The sequence below is a fragment of the Muscardinus avellanarius genome, assembly GCF_963383645.1.
Source record: "Muscardinus avellanarius genome assembly, chromosome: 11".
NCBI classification, from domain to species: Eukaryota; Metazoa; Chordata; class Mammalia; order Rodentia; family Gliridae; genus Muscardinus; species Muscardinus avellanarius.
In genome coordinates this window covers 99,718,227-99,740,273 of record NC_137797.1, presented here as the reverse complement: position 1 = coordinate 99,740,273, position 22,047 = coordinate 99,718,227, and the positions used below count along the sequence as shown (strand labels likewise).

Here is a 22,047-nt window from a genome sequence, read left to right as displayed (position 1 = left end):
ACAGAGACACGGATCCTTTTTCACATCAGAGTAAGTGGGAGAATGTCCCATCCCACTATGCACAGGCGCATGACCCAACCAATTCCCCAACCAAACCTAGGCATCCTCAAATCACAGAACTTCACATTGGAGAGCCTCATAAAGACCCAGCCTCGAGTACAGTCAGTTTCCTAGAGCCCCAAGTTCTGCATCCACAGATGCAACCAACCGCAGATGGAAAAATATTCGGGGAAAACATTCCAGAAAGTTCTAGAAAGTAAAACTTGGACTTGCTACACAAAGAGCCCCACATGGAATCTTCAAGAATAAAGTGATGTGTAGGTATATCCTGCTAGGGCCTCCGCCCCTCACAGATCCGCCGTCCTTCCAGCCCTCATTCTTTGCCTCAAGTCCTTCAGAAACTTGGTAGTCAGGCCTATGACGGTCAGCTGCTTCTGCTCTGAAGACTTAACACTTTCTTCTTGCCACTAGTCTCTCAATATAGTATTATTAACAACTATTTACACAGCCTTTACATTATATTAGGTATTATAAAATAATCTAGAGATGGATATTTAAGTATCTAGACATGGGAGCCAGGCATGGTGGTGCATACCTGCAATCCCAGTACTTGGGAGGCTGAGACAGGAGGACCGCAGGTTCGCAGCCAACCTCAGCCACTTAGGCCCTCCACAAGTTAGTGAGACCCTGTTTCAAAATAAAGAATAAAAAATAGAGCCGGGCATGGTGGCACACTCTAGTAATCCCAGCACTTGGAAGGCTGAGACAGGAGGATTGCACAGGTTCGAAAATGAGGTTCTCAGCAACTTAGTGAGACCCTGTTTCCAAATAAAGTATAAAATAGGTCTGGGAGAAAGCCCCTGGGTTCCACACCCAGTAACACACACACACACACACACACACACACACACACAGAATAAAAAATAGGGCTGGAGGTGTAGCGTGGAGTTAGTGTGCCCCTGGGTTCAAACCCCACACACACACACACAAAAAAAAAAGGGTTGGGGGGCTGGGGTTGTAACTCAGAGGTGGACTGCTCCTAGGCTCTATCTCTAGTACCACAAATACACACACACACACGCACGCACACAGGAGAATGTGCATAGGTTATATGCCCACTGCCCCTCCAGGTACCAAGGGATCTGTTCCATCCCTAGACTAGGGGAGAAGTCAGGGTTTTCACATTAACCACCAAAGACTCAAAATATTAGACAACAACAAAACAGATTTAAAAAACCAGTGAGAACACATCACAATTTACCATTTCAAGCCTCTACAATCTATGTACCCACGGCTATCGACAGAGGTACCATCATACAGCCATGTCTCCACAGCCACCTATTTCACTTGCATTTATTTCTTGTGAAGTCAAGTCTCTCCTTACTACAGACCATAAGATCTTTTAGTGGTTTTGTTTTTTGTTTTTGGTACTAGGAATTGAACCCAGGGTCATTCTATCTCTGAACTACACTTCCAGCCCTTTTTATTTTTTTTTTTTATTTATTTTTTTGGTGGTACTTGGGGTGGAACCCAGAGGCTTTCTACTTCTGGGCTATACTCCTGGAATATATATATATATACTTTTTTTTTTCTTTTTGCAGGTCTGGGGATGGAACCCAGGGGCATGTGGCCTCTGAGCTACACCCCCGGCCCAATTTTTAGTCTTTATTTTGGAACAGGGTCTCACTGAGTTGCAGAGGGCCTCACTAAGTAGCTGAGGCTGGCTTCGAACCTGTGCGATCCTCCTGTCTCAGCCTCCCAAGCACGGGGATTACAAGCGTGCGCCACCACACCCGGACTGATGTTCTTTTCTTAGTAATGACTTTCTTTTTCTCTCTCTCTCTTTTTTTGTTTGTTTGTAGTATTGACTGGGGATGGAACCCAGGAGCATTCTACCTCCAGGCTACACCCCAAACCCTATTTTTTTTATTCTTTATTTTGAAAAAGGGTCTCACTACATTGCCAAGGGCCTAAGTAGCTGAGGCTGTCCCCAAACCGCGATCCTCCTGTCTCAGCCTCCCAAATGCTGGGATTACAGGTGTGCGCCACCACGCCGGGCTAAGATCTTTCTTCCTGAGTTAAGTACTGCTAGGCTTGGTGGGACCCTCCTAAGCCTGACCACCTATTCTGAGTTAGGAGGCCTATTAGGTAAACGGTTCTTCCACATTATATATGTAAATATTTTCCCCAAGGAATACAGAGGCATTACCTCTCACTCACCCCCCTGAAGCGCACTGAGGCTGGCCAACCGGGAACCTTCCTAGCCATTTACTTAAGTCACAAAATAGCTGGGACAGAGCCTCTACTCTGACCTTTCAACTGATGCCCAGTGGACTAGTCACCCTCCTCCAGCTACAGCTAATATCATATTTTTGAACTGTTGTGTAGATTGGCTTTAAAATACTATCACCTGGAGAAAAAGAAAAAAAAAAGCCTAAAGAACAAGACCAAACAAAAGAGGAAAACAATCTTAACAACACAACAAAGGTGACTGTTTGCCAGCCCTCCTAGAGACCCTGTTCACTAAGCGCTCCGAGCACAGGAGGTCAGAGAGACACAGGAAGGAACCTGGGCACGCGGCAATCACAGAAACGCCTGTCTCGTTGGACATGTGGTACCGGGGACGGAACCCAGGGGCATTCGACCTCTGAGCCACAACCTCAGCCCCTTTTTGATTCTTGAATTTGAAACAGGGTCTCACTAAGTTACAGAGGGCCTCCCTAAGTAGTTGAGGCCATCCGAGAACCTCGATCCTCCGGTCTCAGCCTCCAGAATGCTGGGATTACAAGCGTGCGCCACCACACCCAGCTTTATTTTTATTTGGAAACAGGGTCTCACTAGGTTGATGAAGAGTCTCACTACTTGCTGAGGCTATCCTCAAATCTGAGATCCTTCCGTGTCAGCCTCCCAAATACTGAGATTTCATGTGTGTGCCACCATGCCTGGCTAGATGTGCTTTTAAAATGTGTTTACTGAGCCGGGCGTGGTGGCGCACGCTTGTAATCCCAGCGCTTGGGAGGCTGGGACAGGAGGAGCGCACAGGTTCGAAGCCAGCCTCAGCTACTTAGGCTTTGAGCAATTTAGTGAGACCCTGTTTCCAAATAAATTATAAAATAGGGCTGTGGGTGTAGCCGGGAGGTAGAACGCCCCTGGGTTCCATCCCCAGTACTGCCAAAAAAAAAAAAATGTGTTTACTGGAGGGACCTTTTTCTTTTTCTTTCTTTTTTTTTTTGGTGGTACTGGGGTGGAACCCAGAGGCTTTCTACCTCCGGGCTACACTCCCAGACCTACTTTACACTTTATTTGGAAACAGGGTCTCACTAAGTTGCTGAGAGCCCCACTAAGTAGCTGAGGCTGGCTTCGAACCTGTGCGATCCTCCTGTCTCAGCCTCCCAAGCACAGGGATTACAAGCGTGAGCCACCACGCCGGGCTTGGAGGGACCTTTTTTAAAATAAAAAAACAAAAAGGGCTGGGGTACAGCTCAAAGGCAGAGCACCCCTGGGTTCAATCGTCAGTATATTCCAAGTCACAGGGCTCTCTGGGAAGAGCGTCCAGGGTGAATTTCAGGATCATTGGCCCAGCTCCCACCATTGCAGCCAGACCAACAAACCAGCCCAAGATGACTCTGAGATACCAGGGCAGCCCAGACCAGCAGACAAGGAAGGACTGGCCTAGGCCTTCTTAGAATCCAGGGTGCAGGAGGGGCCTCAAAGGGCGCCATCTATAATCCCTTCACCTTACTATGGAGAGATCAAAGCAAGAGAAGTGACTAGCCCAGGGTCACGTTAGAGGCTCGGGGAATACGTCCCGGCCTCCAGGCTCCAATCCAGAGTATGTGCACGGCCCAGGCGGCAGAGAAGCTCACCTGGGATGGGCGTGGAAAGCCCAGCCTGGCCCAGGAGCTCCAGAAAGCAGGAGGTCAAAGGTTAGTTGAGTCCTGGGCTGGCCCCAAGGACAGTCAGGGAAAGAGAGGAGATCCTCTAGAAGGAAGACTCAAAGCAGGAACAAGTTTTAAGAAAATGGAAGAAGCGAAAAGACAACTGTGAAAATCTAACAGGAGAGAGCTGAAGGCCAGAAGAAACCACCCAAAGACGGTATAAGCTATTCTGTGTTGGGGTGCTGGGGGTTGAGCTCAGGGCCTTGTCCATGCAATGGGGAGCATTCCACCACCGAGCTACCCCCCGCCCAGCCCAAGATGGTGTAACTTGAAGACCATCACGCCCCGGTGGGAGGACATTGGAAAAAGCAAATAACCTGCAAGTAACAGGTCTACTGTTGCAACAGACTGCTGGATGGAGGGGTGCAGCACCTGGGAACCCCCTCTCTACTGGCAACACCAGACCATCTTCCAGAACCCCAAGAGTCCATAAGACACAGCCACAGGCGGAGGTCCCCTCGACATTCCGAACCCCCACCACTGGCCATCCCCCTGGACCACTGCCATGGCAACCAAGTGGCAAAACAACGTGCCCCTCAAGAGACCATCCCAGGGGTCCATCTGGCAGCCACCACCCCCACCCCAGTTGCCAAAGCAACTCCTCCCCTCCGATGGCACCCTCAGGGAGAGCCATCTACCCAGGCACGGCCGAGACCTCTCGCTCCCAGCAGGAGTGAGGCCTTCCCCGGGGGATCGGCCCGGGATGCGAGGGTGGAGGTCACAACTTGTTTGGAATGCCTCTAGGGTTGCCCAATTCTCCCTTCCATCCTCCCAGAAACCCTTTCTCCCTAACTCTGCCCGAGGTGTTCCCGGCCTTCTCTTAGTTTCGGGGCTGGGCCCCGACGCCCCTCCGAACAAGTACCTCGGCCTCGGGGATCGGGCGGACGGGGTCAGAGGCGGCCGGCAGCGGGGCAAGAAAGCCGGGGCACAAAAGACGAGGCCGCCCCACCTCCGCCCGGGGCTCGGCGCCGCCGCTGCAGGCGGCCTCGGGCCTCAGTTTCCCCGGGCCGCGGCCCCGCGGCGGCTGCAGACCCCGCTCCCCACCACACCCCTCCCCGGACCCACCCCCCCGGCTCGCGCGGCCGGCGCCGCCGCCCCGCCTCGCTGCCCTCTCGGCGCCGCCGCCCCGCCGGCCCGCCGCCTCGCCCCGGCCCGGCCCGGCCCCGCCATGGAGGCGGTGGGGGCGGGGAGCGCTTACCTGCGGCGCCGGCGGCCTCGGGGCGGCGGCTCCGGCTCCGGCCCCGCTCAGTCGCCGCCCCGGCCGCGGCGGCCCCGGCCCCCCCGCAGGGCGGCCCCCATGCCGCGGCCTCCGGCCTCCGGGCCTCGCGGCCTCCGTCCCCGGCCTCCGCTGCGAGCCGCGGCCCAAGCGCGTCCGGCCGCCCCGGCGCGGGCTGCGGAGGGCGGCGGGCGGGGCGGCGCGTCCGGGGCCGCGCGGGCGGGAGCGGGGGAGGGGCGGGAGCGGGGGAGGGGCGGCGGGCGGGGCGGCGGCCCGGGAAGTTCGGGCGCGGGGTCGGCCGCGGGTGGGAGGAGCCCGCGCGGGGGCCGGCGCGCGGCGGGCGGGGGCTTTGTGTGCCGCGCGGCGGAGGGAGCCCGGGCTGGAGGGAGGGGGCTGGGTTTTTTTTTTTTTTCTCTCCCCCAGCGAGAACGCGATAGAAGTTTGGGGACTTGGAGGGGGGGAATTTGAACGAGGAAGACATATTTAAGAGAATGGAGGTTTCTGGACGAGACTGAAGGGGCTTGGGGGAGTTGGTGTTGGGCAAAGTGGGGGACTCTGAGGATTGGGGGTGATGGAGGGGAGCCGGGGAGAAGCGAGCCTAGAGGAGGTGTCTGCGAAGGGAGAGGAGGAAGCGGAGGAGCCTTCGGAGGGATGGAGGAGCAGGAGGGACCAGAGAAGCCTTTTCCAGGAAGGAGGGGGCTGGCTGGATCCCGGGGTGGGGGCTTCCAGTCAAACTGGAGGGTCTGTTTCCTTTGGCAGAAAAAAAAAGGGGGGGGAGTTAAAGAAGACTGGAAGAAAATGGAGACTAAACAAGGTCTTCTGGTGGCAATATGGAGGGAAAGACAGTAATGGGGACAGAGAACGTGCAGGTGGGAAGGGAGACCCCTGGGAGAGGACAGGCATGGGGGATGCAGCCCCGGGGAGAGGGGTTCGCCAGGAATCTACTTCCATCTCCATCTTCCTCCCCAAGCCTGGTTGGAGCCTCTGCTAACGCTATCTTAGGTCACCTGGACGGCCGAATGGGGATTGGGCTCAGTATGGACCTAGGTACCCTGGGTGCCAGCCTTGGCTTCCCCATCCCCATCGTCTGAATATGGAACGGATCCCCACCACAGACCACAAGCTCTTCCAACCCTGCCTCTCCACCCGTCCACAGCCTGCCTCTGACAGTCAGTGCGCCAGCCATTCCCCTCTGCGGCCGAAGCCAGGACCCCCACCCGTCCACCCCCAGTGCCTTCTGGGCTCCCTCCCTGGCCCCGCACCAAGCAGCAACATCTCCCAGGACAAAGGACACCAGAGACACAGGGTGATTTTTGGCAGCTGAAATTGGGAAGGCCAGAGAAAGGGAGAGAGGCAGGCAGGAAGAACTGGAGCTGGAGTCAGGATTGGGATGCCTCGGGAGCTCTCCAGATTTTGGGGGTGGGGGTAGGTTGCTTGTGGGGCCCCCTGCAGGAGGCCAAGCTGGGAGCCCTACACTGATAGGCTGGGATAACCTGGGATAACTGATAACCTGTCTTCTGGGAAGGAAGGAAGCTGGCCCTGTAGATTTTGCTCACAATTGCTTAGGCCAGATGCAGCCAAGTCCTGGGAGGGCCCCAAAGCTCTGAACAGATTCCTCCTAAGCCAAGCACTGGGGGGAACTAGGAGCCCGAGCTAGAAGGCTGTCTTGGCCTAGGAATGAATCCCCATCCTCGGAAGTGAAACTGCTCCCGTCTCCACCCCAGGCCCACTTTCTTGGCCATCCCAGGACCTCCCAGAAACCAGGCCAGTTCCAGGGAAGCCTCAGCCCCTTGCATCCATCCACTCCCTAACATGGCTCCAAGACACCTTCCCCCTTCGCCCCCTCTGCTGCATCTCCTTTCTCTCTGCGCCTCTCCGGTTCTCCCCTGGGCCCTGGCTCCAGCCCTTCTCAAGCCCCTTCCCGACTGAGTCTCTTCTCCCCTGTGTCTGCATCACTAAGGCATGGGCCAGGATGGTGAACCTAAAAGGAAAAACATAGCAGCCGGGCATGGTGGCGCACGCTTGTAATCCCAGCATTCAGGAGGCTGCGACAGGAGGATCACGGTTCCCAGACGGCCTCAGCTACTTAGGCTCTTTGCAACTCAGTGAGACCCTGTTGCAAAATAAAGAATAAAATTAAAAAAAAAAATAGGGCTGGGGGTGTAGCTCAGAGGTAGAATGCTCCTGAGTTCCAACCCCAGTACCAAGAAGGAAAAAAAAAATTAGTAGAGAGACGCGAAGGGGAGAGTGGAAAGAGAAGCCAGCACCTACCCCCTCCAATTCCTCCCCTACCTGAGCCCACAACTCAACTGCAAAGAATATTATACACACACACACACACACCATTCCTCACCCCAGCTCCCTCCCTGGCCCCAGTCCCCCACAACCCACTGGTCTCCAGGCAACGGCACAAAAAAGAAAGGGGAGAGAGGGGCCTGGGAGGCCCAGCAAAGCCAGCTGTAACCCAATCCTACCCAGTACCTGGGGGAGGAGGGAGGAGCGGTCAGAGGAGACCTAGCCAGGAGGGACAGAAGAAAGAACAGAGGTTGGGAAAGACTCCACCTACGGTCCTAGCCAGCCTGGGAGTCACTGAGGAAAGATGGGTATCAGGGACCCCAGAGAAAACTGAGAGCCCAAGTGCCATGAGCCCCAAGGAGGGCGGAAGGGGTGCTAGGGGAAGGGAAAGATGAGCTGTCCACTTTGAAAAGAAAAGGCCCTGGAGCTGGAAATGGCTGAGGTGTCAGGGACCTTGGAGTGAGGACAGAGTCAGCGGCCCTTCCCAAACACAACTGGAATCCTTGTTGGGGGGGGCAGGTTGGCAGAGGGAACCTAGGACCAGAAAAGCAGGCGGGGGGCACTCAGAGGGCACAAGCCTACCCACCTGAGCTTGGCGGCCACCGCCGTCCTGCAAAACTCTGCCTCCCCCTAGTGGCCGCAGCAGATCCCCACCTGTAGCCCCTGCCAGCTGGGCTGGGCCCTGGCATCTGAGGCAACCTGAGGGGCTTTGTCCCCAAGGTGGTCCCTGGGCTGTGCTCAAGGCTGAGCTCTCCACGGGCTGGGCTTTAGGGGCTCTCTAGCCACGCCCTGCCGTCCTCAGAGTCCACTGGCCAGGGGGTCTATCAAGCATTTCAGTCCTGACGCTTCAGTTTTCTGGAGAACTCAGTTTCCTCAGGCCCACCTCTACATCTCTGGTAGCATTCTACTCTTGCGAGTTCCCCATTTGCAAAGGCTGGTGACCATGAAGTCCTGTTTTACTCCAGAACCATCCAGCGTTTCATGGGGAGAGGCCCAGGAGGAGAGCTGCCCCAATCCACAGTTTCCTCCTTTCTTGGTCAAAGGGCCTTTGGGAATCTGAAAACACTTTAGATTGCCCCCCCAAGATGTAAACACACATACACACACACACACACACACACACACACACACACACACACACACACAATTTCTCCTTTTTCCAAGGACTCCAGGACCCTAGGTTAAGAACTCCTAACCCACACCAGGCGTGGTGGCACATGCTTGTAATTTCAGCATTTGGGAGGCTGAGACAGGAGGATCTCGGTTTGCAGACAGCCTCAGCTACTGGGTGAGGAGGCCCATTGCAACTCAGTGAGACCCTATTTCAAGATAAAGCATAAACGCCGGACATAGTGGCACAGGCTTATAATTCCAGCACTTGGAAGGCTGAAACAGGAGGATTGTGTAGGTTTGAAGCCAGCCTCAACTACTTAGTGAGGCTCTCAGCAACTGAAACCCTGTTTCCAAACAAAGTATAAAATACGTCTGGGAGTGTAGCGCGGAGGTAGAAAGCCTCTGGGTTCCACCCTCAGTACCATAAATAAATAAATAAATAAATTTCTAATTCACCTGAGTCCTGGGACCAGGCCTAAGGCTGAGAAGGCAGAGGCAACATGAACCCCACCTAACAAGGATCCCTCAGGCAGAGCCCTTTCTTTCTTTCTTTCTTTCTTTCTTTCTTTCTTTCTTTCTTTCTTTGTTTCTTTCTTGTTTCTTTCTTTCTTTCTTTTTGCAGTACAGGGGATGGAACCCAGGGGGATTTACCTCCGAGCTACACCCCCAGCCCTATTTTTATTTTTTTATTTGAAACAGGGTCTCACTGAGTGGCAAAGAATCTCATTAAGTAGTAGTTGAGGCTGTCCTCGAACTGCGATCCTCTTGTCTCAGCCGCCCAAATGCTAGTATTACTAGCGTGTGCCACCACGCCCAGCTGGCAGAGCCATTTCTGAGCCACATCTGTTGAGCTGGTCTTCCTCGCTTTGTCCCCGCCTACCTCTGCTACCCTATTTCACAGACTCTGGGTCCTCCATCTTCTCTCCCCTGGTTGGAACAGATTCAGAGTCTTCACACAAGGTGGTGTGGTGGCGTACGCTTGTAATCCCAGCATTTGGGAGGCTGAGACAGGAGGATGGCGGTTTGCGGACAGCCTGAGCTACTTAGTGAGGCCCTCTGCAACTCAGTGAGACCCTGTTTCAAAATAAGACTAAAAAATAGGGCTGGGGGTATATAGCTCAGAGGTAGGATGCCCCTGGGTTCCATCCTTAGTACTGCAAAAAAAAAAAAAAAAGCAGAGTCTTCAGACACAAGAAGGCACTGTGATTCAGACTTTAATGGTGGGCAGTACTCGTTCCGATGTCACAGAGGCGGTGGCAACAGTGGGACACAGCACAGGGGAGTGAGACCGTGCTCTGGTGCAGCTGGAGGGACAGGGAGTGGAGGGCTGGGGAGAGATGGACGGGGAAGAATACCCAGGCACACAGCCCCACGCTGGACAGACCCAGGCTTCAGTTAGTAAACACACCAGAACTGACGTCAGTGCCCTTTTCTGCTACCCTTCCTGTTCTAGCAAGACCTCCCACGCCAGGTCTTCTTGGCCTCTCAAGCCACAAGAAATACAGATGCGTAATCCCCTGAAGTCAGGCCGGGAGGCCGTACAGTTATGGGAAGATGGCTAATTAATTCACAGGATGAAGAAAAAGTAAATAAGTAAATAAATACACTAACCCCTGCGCTCGGCAGGACCGCACGGCCAGCACTCTACCCCTCCGCACTGCTCCTCACCCTACACACCCCGACGCACCAACCCTGAAGCCCCGGCCACAGACACTGGTCAGTCTTCCAGAGACCCCGATGGTCCTCATTCCCATTTCCAGTTTTTCAGGGAAGAGAGAAGAGAAGGGGAGAAGTGAGGAGGATGGAACCCCCAAAGAACGGGGCCCAGAGAGGCGGGAGAGCAGAGACAGCGGGGGTGGGATAAGCCGAGGAGCAGCCAAGCAGGCTAGTCAGGGGAATGCTGGGTGCCCTGGGCTCAGGGTATCTCAGGGTGAACTATCACAGGTCAGGACAGCAAGAAGGAGGTTCTAGGAGAGTGGGTGGAGGTCCCAAGGCTCCAGGCCAGCGGAGGTATCACAGCACGCTGGGATTGCGGAAATTGTGTCCAGCGAAGCGAGCTTCATCGCCCAGCTCCTCTTCAATTCTGAGATGAGCCAGAAAGGAAAAATCAGGGAAGCAGGACTGTCCTGCTTCTCCCTCTAGGAGTCCCTCCAGCCTCCACCTTCCCTCATCCGGCCAGCTTTTGAGTCCTGCTCCAGGGTGAGCCTTCCCAGGCCACCTCCGTGATCCACCAATCTGGCCATCATAAACCCACCAAGCACTTGGGAGGCTGAGGCGGGAGGATCGCGGTTCGCGGACAGCCTCAGCTCCTTAGTGAGGCCCTCTGCAACTTAATGAGACCCTGTTTCAAAATATAGAATAAAAAAAACAGGGTTGGGGGTGTAGCTTGGAGGTAGAAGCCCCCAGGTTCAACCCCCAGCACCACAAAAATGAAAATAAAACAGTAAACCCACCAAGCAAAAACAAGTATTTTCTGGACATCTACTGTTTCTTTTTTTTTTTTTTTTTTTTTTTTTGTACTAGGAATTGAACCTAGTAGGTAGTCTACCTACTCCACCACTAAGCTACATTCCCAGTCCTCCTCCTCCTCCTCTTCTTCTTCTTCTTCTGAGATTGGAGATTAAATAATCCAGGGGCATTCTACCTCTGAGCTAGTCCTCCAGCCCTATTTTAATATTTTATTTTGAAATATGGTCTCACTAAATTGCGGAGGGCCTCACTAAGTAGCTGAGGCTGGCTGCAAACCTGTGATCCTCCTGTCTCAGCCTCCCAAGTATTGGGATTATAAGCGTGCACCACCACACCTGGCTGTGTGTGTGTGTGTGTGTGTGTGTGTGTGTGTGTGTGTGTCTGTGTGATGCTGGGGATTGAACCCAGGACCATTCTATCTACAAGCTACACCTCCAGCCCTATTTTTTATTCTATATTTTGAAACAGGGTCTCACTAAGTTGCAGAGGGCCTCACTAAATAGCTGAGGCTGGCTGTGAACCTGCGATCCTCCTGTCTCAGCCTCCCAAGCACTGCGATTACAAGCATGCACCACCATGTCCAGCTTGTATTTTTTTATTTTGAAGTGAGGTCTAAACTGCTGAGGCTAGCCTCCAACCTGTGATCCTGCCTCAGCCTCCCAAGTACTTGGATTACAGGCATGCACCACTGCGCCTGGTTTGGACATCTACTGGTTTGTTTTTGTTTTTCAGTACTGAGGATTGAACCTAGGGGCATTATACCTCTGAGCTACACTCCCAGCCCTAATTTTTATCCTTTATTTTTTATTTATTTTTATTTATTTATTTTGTGGTACTAGGGGTGAAACCCAGGAGCTTTTCTACCTCTGGGCTATACTCCCAGACCATTTATTTATTTATTTATTTATTTATTTTAATTTTTTTTTTTTGGTGGTACTGGGGGTAGAACCCAGGGGCTTTCTACCTCCGGGATATACTCCCAGACCTTTTTTATATTTTATTTGGAAACAGAGTCTCACTAAGTTGCTGAAAGCCTCACTAAGTAGCTGAGGCTGGCTTCGAACCTATGTGATCCTCCTGTCTCAGCCTCCCAAGTGCAGGGATTACAAGCGTGTGCCACTACGTCCGGCTCCAGACCTATTTTTTAATACTTTATTTGAAAACAGGGTCTCACTAAGTTGCTGAGAGCCTCACTAAGTAGCTGAGGCTGGATTCAAACCTGTACGACCCTCCTGTCTCAGTCTCCCAAGCGCTGGGATTACAAGCGTGCGCCACCATGCTGGGCTTTTACCATTTATTTATTTATTTATTTATTTATTTATTTATTTATTTATGGTACTGGGGATGGAACCCAGGTGACTTCTATCTCCAGGCTACATTCCCAGACCTATTTTATATTTTATTTGAAAACAGGGTCTCTTAAGCCAGCTGAGGCTGGCTTCGAACCTGCGCGATCCTGTCTCAGCCTCCCAAGCGCGGGGATGACAAGTGTGCACCACCACACCTGGCTTATTTTTTATTTTGAAACAGGGTCTCACTAAGTTGTAGAGGGGCTCACTAAGTAGCCGAGGCTGGCTGCAAACCTATGATCCTCCTGTCTCAGCCGTACAAGAACTGGGATTACAAGCGTGCACCACTGCTGTCAGCTTGGCCATCAATTTTTTGTTTGTTTGTTTGTGGTACTGGGGATGGAACAAGCCAGGGCATTTTACCTCTGAGCTACACCCCAGCTCTGTTTTTTATTCTTTATTTTGAAACAGGGTCTCACTGACTTGCAAATGGCTTCACTAAGTAGCTGAGGCTGTCCATGAACCGTAATCCTCCTGTCTCAGCCTCCCGAATGCTGGGATTACAAGCGTGCGCCACCGTGCCCGGCTAGGACATCTATTGTTTATCCAGGCTCTGGGTACTGGAGATGAAATGGTGAGCAAATGGGGTTTTGAGCCACCTGGGCCTTGGGCTCCCATTCCCCAAGGACCCTCACCTCATAAGCTGGTTGTACTTAGCCAGTCGCTCAGAACGGCAGGGGGCTCCTGTCTTGATCTGAAACATTTCAAATGACAAGCAGCTCAGGGACTGCCCTCAACCCAGGAAAGAAAAGTGCTCCCTCCCTCCCTTCCTTTCTTTCTTTCCTTCTTTCTCTTTTCTTTTCTTTTTGTGGTACTAGGGATGGAACCCAAGGGCATTCTATCTCTGAGCTGCATCCCCAGCCCTTTTTTTTTTTTTCGGTACTGAAGATGGAACCCAGGGGCATTCTACATTCAAGCTACACCCCAGCTCTATTTTTTTTTCTTTTTCTTTCTTTCTTTTCTTTCTTTTTTTTTTTTTTTTTTTTGGTGGTACTGGGGTTCCTGGAAACCCTTCTACCTTCGGGCTACACTCCCAGACCTATTTTTTTTAATATAAGTTTTTATTTGGAAACGGGGTCTCTGGCTTCAAATCTGCGGGATCCTCCTGTCTCCGCCTCCCAAGTGCGGGGGATTATAAGCGTGCGCCACAACGCCCGGCCTCATTCTTTATTTTGAAACAGGGTCTCACTGAGTTGCAAAGGGCTTTACTAAGTAGCTGAGACTGGCTGCAAACCGTGATCCTCCAGTCTCAGCCTCCCAAATGCTGGATTACAAGCCTGTGCCTGGCTCTCCTTTTTATTTTTTCTATCATTTCTTTTCTACAGTGCTCAAGATAAAACCCAGGACCTCTTGCATGCTAGACAAGTGCTCTACCACCGAGCACCACCCCAGCCCTAAAATTTTGACTCCTGTCACTTTCTTGATACCCTTAAACACCTAGAAGGAAAAACCCACCCGGGCCTGGAGCTCACCAATCCCACCAGCATCCCCCTCCACCCGCAGGCTGCCCCCACTCACCTGGCCTGTGCACAACCCCACCACCAGGTCGGCAATGAACGTGTCCTCTGTCTCTCCTGAGCGGTGACTCACCATGACCCCCCAGCCGTTCTCCTGGGCCAGCTTGCACCTGCACCAGTACAGCAGCGCTGAACCCCGGCCCAGCCCCACGCCACGGGCAGCATCCCCCAGCCCCAGCCTTGAGCTAGGTCAACAAACACCGGGAGGGATGCTCTCTGGGAAGGGCAGCAGAGAGAGTGGAACTGAGAACCGGGAATGGGGCTTCTGCTCTCTTCAGCAGCCCTGGGTGGGATCGGGTTGGGAGCACTTGTAAGAGTCCAGCCAGGTAGGAGAGGGCCAGGAGTCACTCACGCCTGGATGGCCTCGGTGACTGAGCCGATTTGGTTGACCTTGAGCAGCAGACAGTTGCAGGCCTTCTCCTCCACCGCCCGCTCGATGCGCTTCGGGTTGGTCACCGTCAGGTCATCACCCACAACCTGGATCCCTCCGTTGGCCGTGAACTTGGACCAGGCTGCCCAATCATCCTGGTCAAACGGGTCCTCGATGGAGACCACTGCGGAGGGAGTGGTGAGAGAGCCGAGAATCCTCCCTGGATACTTTGGCCAACTAAACCTATTATTCATCTTTGTGTGTGTGTGTGTGTGTGTGTGTGTGTGTGTGTGTGTGTTACTGGGAATAGAACCCAGGTGTGTGTGTGTGTGTGTGTGTGTGTGTGTGTGTGTGTGTGTGGTACTGGGAATAGAACCCAGGGGAATTCTATCTCCAAGCTACATCCCCAGCCCTATTTTTTATTCTTTATTTTGAAACAAGGTCTCACTACATTGCAGAGGCCTCACTAAGTAGCTGAGGCTGGCTGGGAACCTGTGATCTTCCTGTCGCCGCCTCCCAAGTACTGGGATGACAAGTGTGCACCACCACGCCCGGCTCCTCGGCTGTGTTTTCTCTTTTTCTTTCTTTTCTTTTCTTTCTTTGTGATACTGGAGGTAGAACCCAGGGGCCTTCTACCTCAGATTTATACCCCAACCCTATTTTATTGTATTAAATTAATTTATTTATTTTTGTGGTACTGGGGATAGAACCCAGAGGCTTTTCTACCTCCGGGCTCTACTCCCAGACCTATTTTTATACTTTATTTGGAAACAGGATCTCACTAAGTTGCTGAGAGCTACACTAATAGCTGAGGTTGACTTTGAATTTATGCAATACTCCTGTCTCAGCCTCCCAAGTGCGGGGATTACAAACATGCACCACCACGCCCGGCTCCCTCAGCCCTATTTTATTCTTTCTTTCTTTCTTTCTTTCTTTCTTTCTTTATTTCTTTCTTTCTTTATTTATTTATTTATTTATTTTTGCGGTACTGGGGATGGAACCTAGGGGCATTCTACCTCTGAGCTTGCTTATTTATTTATTTATTTATTTATTTATTTTTGCGGTACTGGAGATGAAACCCAGGGGCATTCTACCTCCAAGAGACACCCCCAGCCCTATTTTTTATTTTTTATTTTTAAACAGGGTCTCACTGAGTAGCAAAGGGCCTCACTAAGTAGTTAAGGCTATCCGCCAACCACGATCCTCCTATCTCAGACTCCCAAATGCTGCGATTACAAGCATGCGCCACCTTGCCTGGCTTTTATGCTTTATTTAGAAACAGGGTTTTGCTTAGCTGCTGAGGGCCTCCCTAAGTTGCTGAGGCTGGAACCTGCAATCCTCTTGTCGCAGCCTCCCAAGTACTGGGATTACAGGCGTGCGCCCCCACGTCTGGCTAAAACCTGCTCCTCTTCCCCCACTCACCCTCCCCACACATATGCCTGCCCTAATTCTGATCCTGATTCTTATTTCATAAAGCCGCCCAGTAACAAGGGTTCAGAACCTTCCTCACAGCCTACTTGGCATTTTCCTATTCCCACTGCCAGGGAGCCCTTTTTCATTACTGATCCAAGTCTTTTCCTCTGCATTTGATATCTGTTTCCTCTCGCTCTGACTCAGGAAGTTCCTGATGGAGACCAGCTGTCTCCATTCGGGGGTAGAAGCCCTGGGTAGACTTGGAGAGGGTAATTCAGTCCCTCCCCAGACTGTCTCTTCATTCATACATCAGTCATGGCTCCATTCAGTAGCCACAATTTCATCAATCAAAGACACTGAAATACAAAGCTGGGTGTGGTGGCGTATGCTTGTAATCCCAGCATTCGGGAGGCTGAGAAAGAAGGATCATGGTTCAGGGCCAGCCTCAGCTACTTAGTGAGGCCCTTCGCAACTCAACGAGACCCTATTTCAAAATAAAGACTAAACAGTAGGGCTGGGGGTGTAGCTCAGAGGTAGAATGCCCCTGAGTTCCATCCCCAGTATTGCAAAAATAAAAAATAAAAATAAATTAATTAATAAATAAATAGGGCTGGGGGGTATAGAGGTTGAATGCTCCTGGGTTCAATCCCCAGTACCGCAAAAATAAATAAAATAAGATAAAAATAATTTAAAAACAGGGTTAGGGTGTAGCTCGGAAGTAGAACGCCCCTGGGTTCAATCCCTAGCACCACAAATAAACAAACAAACAAACAAACAAACAAATAAAAATGCTGAAATACACTCAGTTCCCTGCTAAGCCATCCACCTCTCACCAGCCCTGGATCCTTCCCCAGCCCTTCCCATGATCCCTGTAGCTTTGGGAACCCGTGACTCTAATCAGGACGCAAAGCAGATGGAACGTTCATCACAGTACTTGGACATTAACAGGACAGACAAAGCCATGTTTGCTAAAGGACCTCTTTACCTAGCTCCCTAGTTCCATCCAGAGTTACCCCAACATATTCCTGCTTGCCCCTGCTCCTCCCCAGCCCTCTCTCCCACACCCTTTTATTCTCACCAGGATAGTTCCTGACAAAGTCCTGGTAGAGCGCCCCCAGCTGGTCCCCGGTGATGCACCGGGAAGGATCCGCCGGAGACTTGAAGTCCAAGTCGTATTTGCCATCTCGATAAAACTCAGAGGCAGCAACATCCATGCCAATGACAATCTTTTCCGTGTATCCAGCCTTGTCGATGGCTTCCTTGACCAGCTCCAGAGCTAGACAGCGATGGGAGGCGTTGAGATTATGAGCAGGAGGAGTGGGTAGGGAGGGAAGATGGAAGGAAGAATTCAGAGAAGTGGAGGGCTGCTGCTGGGGGAGGTGTGGGGAGGGTGGCTGCTGGAGTTGTCCCAGGTCTGGGAGGAGAAGCCATCTTGTAGTGGGTAGAGAAATGGAATTGTTACAAATTGTTACCTAAGCTTGCTCTCTCTCTCTCTCTCTCTCTCTCTCTCTCTCTCTCTCTCTCTCTCCTCACAATGCTCACAGTGATGCTACAAAGTAGAAACTTTTTTCTTTTTTCTTGGTGGTACTGGGATGGAACCCTCTACCTCCAGGCTACACTCCAAGACCTATTTTATATTTTTATTTGGAAACAGGGTCTCTTAAGCCAGCTCTGCTGGCTTCAAACCTGCAGATCCTCCCATCTCTGCCTCCCAAGGGCGGGGATTACAAGCCTGAGCTACCAGGCATAGCTACAAAGTAGAAACTAATGTGTGTGTGTGTGTGTGTGTGTGTGTGTGTGTGTGTGTGTGTTACTGGGGATGGAACCCAGGGGCATTCTACCTCCAAGCTATACCCCAGCCCTATTTTTTTATTTTTTATTTGTCTCACGGAGTGGCAAAGGGCCTCATTAAGTAGCTGAGGCTGTCCACGAACTGCGATCCTCCTGTCTCAGCCTCCCGAATGCTGAGATTACAAGCCTGCACCACCACGCCTGGCTACCCCCAGCCCTTTTGATTTATTTATTTGAAACAGGGTCTCACAAAATTGCTGAGGCTGGCCCTGAACCTGCAATCCTCCTATCTCGGTCTCCTAAGTACTGGATGGTAGGCATGCACCACCACACCCAACTTTATTATTTCCATTTTACAGATAAGAAAAAGGAAAAACAGAGACGATCACTACACAGGGATGTCTTCCAGGTTCAAATAAGTCCAGGCAATTTGGCCCCCAAAACTTAACTCATTTCCCCCTACTGGCTCTGCTGGGGATCAAAGCCAGCCCTCTAGAATGGGAGAGGTGAGGGCAAGGTGGCTGCTGGCATCCTCCCAGGTCTAGGAGGAGAAGCCATCTTGTAGTGGGTAGAGGAATGGAATTGTTACAAATTTTTACCACTGAGCTACACCTCCCCCCCCCAAAAGCTTCATTCTTAACCACTACCTATATAATTTTTATTCATGAAACAGTTTTTCCCAGGGTACAGAAAGACTAGGGATCCCAGAGCCCTAGAGATGCTGGGATGGGGATGGGATAGTATGTTTCATCAAACTGAGACTCAATTGGCCATGGTGGCACACGTTTGTAATCCCAGTACTTGGGAGTCTGAGACAGGAGGATCTGGGTTCATGGCCAGCCTCAGCAATTTAGTGAGGCCCTCTGCAACTTAGTGAGACTGTTTCCAAATAAAACATAAAATAGGGCTGGGCCTGGTGGTGCACATGTGTAATCCCAGTACTTGGAAGGCTGAGACAAGAGGATCCAGGTTCATGGCCAGCCTCAGCAACTTAGTGAGGCCCTCTGCAATTTAGTGAGACTCTGTGTTCAAATAAAAAATAAAATAGGGGCAGGCGTGGTGGTGCACACTTGTAATCCCAGCATTTGGGAGGCTGAGACAGGAGGATTGCAGTTTGCAGACAGCCTCAGCTACTACTTACTGAGGCCCTGTTTCAAAATAAAGAATAAAAAATAGGGCTGGGGGTGTAGCTTGGAGGTAGAATGTCTCTAGGTTCCAACCCCAGTAACACACACACACACACACACACACACACACACACACACACACACAAAATAGGGCTGGGGGTGTAGCTGGGAGGTAAAATGTCCCTGGGCTCAACCCCCAGCATGAAAGGAAGGGAGGGAGGGAGGAAGAAAGGACGGAGGGGCGAACTGAAATTCACATGAAATTAAAGGATGGAATGGACCCCATAGGTCACCCAGACTGTTTCCCAGGATTCCCAGGGGATCCAATGAGAATTTAGATGCTATCAGATCTGGTTAGCCGAGTAAAAGTGAAAGATATCTTCCTAAGTCTGCATGTGAATTTTGCGGGCCCCTAGGAGCCTACCCCAAGGGCTGGTATGTACATCCTGGGGTTTGCAGGAGCTCCAGGACCCTCTGCCCACATCCCTCAGGCTCAGGGACCCGTGCGCCCCTTCCCACGTCCCAGAGTAGAGGGAGCCGTGGAGCCGAGTAGGGTTCCTGGTCTCACCTTCACTGTTCTCCAGGATGTTGGGGGCGAAGCCGCCTTCGTCCCCCACGTTGGTGGCGTCCTTCCCGTACTTGGCCTTGATGACCCCCTTGAGGGTGTGGTAGACCTCTGCTCCTAGTCTCATCGCATCCCGGAAGCTCTCTGCACCCACGGGGAGGATCATGAATTCCTGCATGGCCAGCTTGTTCCCGGCGTGAGAGCCACCGTTGATCACGTTGAAGGCCTGGGGACCACGGAGGGGGCAGGAGGGGCAAAAGGCCTTTGGCTCTGTCTGCCCCTGAGAAGCGAATCTAAGGTCCTAAACGGCTCCCCACGGCCCAGACTGTCTGCATCCCTTCTCTTTAGCTGCCCATGGACTTCCGTCCCATCTTTCCTCATGGGGTCCCACCCCCACCCCTGGGAGGGGCTGGGCATGGGGTGCTCACCGGCACTGGCAGGATGAGGTCCGAGTTCCCCGCCAGCTGAGCGATGTGGCGATACAGGGGCATTTCCCGCTCAGCCGCCCCCGCCTTGCACACGGCCAGGGACACACCCAGGATGGCATTGGCCCCGAACTTGGCTGATAGAGCAGAAAGGATGGCACTGAGCACGCATGTCCCCTCCCTCCTGCCCCTCCACCTGTGCTTCCCAAAAAGTCAGTAAAGGAGACCCCTTCCCCCTTGACCCTCTCCAGCCCAGCTGTGTCCCATCCCTGTCTCCTGCAAAAAGCAAGAGGGAGGAGGAAAGGAGGGGATTGGAAAGGCAGAAAGCCACGCCCCTTTTCTAAGCATCCGGCTCCCTCCTCTTTTATGCTACAAAGTTCTTCTTCCTTCTGTCTAATGTCACTGCCTCCCCCCAGGGGCTTGGGGAGGAGGATGCAGCAGTCCTCCGTGGTCACTCCTAAGGAGACCCCTTAGGTCCTCATCTGCCCCGCAGCCCCGCCCTCCAATGACCCACGCCGCCCCCCCCCCATGACTCACATTTGTTCTCTGTCCCGTCCAGCTGCAGCATGAGGTTGTCCAGTTTCTCTTGCTCCACCACAGAGAGACCCTGTGGGCAGAGCCCCCATCACCCAGAGTCAGGATGGAGGCTGGGCCCTACGGCAGAGGGTCCCCACTGGCACCTGGCCAGGGTCCCCGTGGCCTGCCAGCACTAGGGGAGGTGAACTTCCTCCCTCCCGTCCCCAGGTGTAACCATGGGCCTCTCCCGTTCCCTCCCTGCCCCCTGCCCCAGGGTCCTTCAGGACTCTGGTCCTGCCATCCCCGGCAAAAAGCGGGTCTCACTGAGCTGATGAGGGCTGGTGCGATGGTATTGTTGATGTGACCCACGGCTTTCAGGACACCTGGGGGAAGAAAGTGGGCTAAGGCTGGGCCAGGGGAGGGCCCCCAGGCCAAGAGAGGGCCAGGGGACCGTGGGGTGAGGTGAGGTGAGGGGTGGCAAACCAGGAAAAGAGGAGGGGCCTCACCTTTGCCTAGGTAACGCTGTTTGTCCCCATCCCTCAACTCCAGGGCCTCATAGATGCCAGTGGAGGCTCCGCTGGGGACTGCGGCCCGGAAAAGACCTGGGAGAAGAGGCGGAATGGGGAGGGAGGGCAGAGGGCACTGCAGAGCCAGGATTCCTTCAGCCTTCCCGTCCCGGCTCCCAATCCAGCCTCCTGCCCACAATGCGCCCTACCAACACACGCACCAGCTGTAGAGCTGGGGCCTCCTCATCCACCCAGAGGCCCCACAGGCCACGGAATGAAGCTGCACCAGGCAGCGCACCTTGAGCACACACACACACACACACACACACACGCATGCACACACACACGCATGCACACACACACGCATGCACACTTACATGCACAGGCAGACATGCAGGGCACAGACTCGCCTGGCCTGGCTGCCCTAGACAAGGGGATCCCAGCCCCATAGTCCAGCCTCTGCCTGGCCCAGCACCCCATCCCTCTGGGTATGCAGCCCAGACCCGCATCGCCCTACCTTTGGCAGTATGGAGGTCCACCTCCACAGTGGGGTTCCCGCGGGAGTCCAGGATCTCCCGGGCCCAGATCTTCTGTATGGACATGATGACGGCGAGCTCTCCTTGGGTGGAAGGGAAGGAGACAGATTAGAGGCTTAGAGGGTGGAGCCTGCGGTGGGCGGGGCCGCGGACGGGCGGAGGGGGAGAGGTTACCGCAGTGGGTGGGGGTGGGGAGGAGCTGGCTGCAGTCGGCCGGCGTCTCGAGGGGTCCCCTCCCCCACGGGGAGGTCACTGCAGTGAGGAAGGGGAGGTCACTGCAGTGGGGGGCGGGGGGCGGCCAAATGGAGAGCTGAGGCGACCCCGCAGTGAGGCGCGACCGTGGTTCCCTCGGGCCGGGGTTCCCCCACGCGAACCCCAGCGCAGAATGGCTGCCAGCCTGGCATTTTTCCTTGGACCCAGGAAGAAGAGGGGTTGCCTGGGCAGGAGGGGTCTATCCTGAAAAACTCCCATCCCACCCCAACTTAACACCCCGCCGCTGGGACTCTACCCCGCTCCAGGGTCCCAGACTAAGTCCCAGTTCTTCCCCAGAAGCGTGCAGCAGAGTCTGGGGTCGGCCCTCGGTGCCTGGGGGCGCGGAGCAGGGGCGGGGGTCGGGAGGGGCGGCCAAGCCCAGACCCTCCCTGCGCCCCAGTCCCCTCCCTCCCCACGAAGCCGAGAGGAGGAAGGGGCGACGTGCGGCGGGAGTGAGGGGGCGTCTAGAGGAAGCCCGGGGGCTCGAGGAAGGGTGGGAGAAGACGTTCCCCAATTGCAGAGCAAAGAGGGTGTGCAGGCAGGAGGCCCAGCCCGCGGGAAGGCCGGACTTAGACCTGCGGGGCTGCACGGGCCGAGGAGCAGGTGCACGGCGGGCGTCTGGACCTGGGCGGCAGGGCGGGCGGCAGCC

The 22,047-nt window shown here is 53.5% G+C and overlaps 1 protein-coding gene across 1 annotated transcript; it reads right to left on the bottom strand.

Moving 5' to 3' along the window:
• Positions 1-10,575: 10,575 nt before the first annotated feature.
• Positions 10,576-21,212, bottom strand: ENO2 (enolase 2; the record flags this gene model as incomplete). Its single annotated transcript, XM_080705358.1, has 11 exons — positions 10,576-10,645; positions 13,016-13,074; positions 13,899-14,007; positions 14,250-14,451; positions 16,759-16,956; positions 19,167-19,389; positions 19,592-19,725; positions 20,126-20,195; positions 20,429-20,487; positions 20,611-20,706; positions 21,128-21,212. 11 exons carry the CDS (start codon positions 21,210-21,212, stop codon positions 10,576-10,578), a joined length of 1,305 nt encoding a protein of 434 aa, XP_080561484.1.
• Between the last annotated feature and the right edge of the window lie 835 nt (positions 21,213-22,047).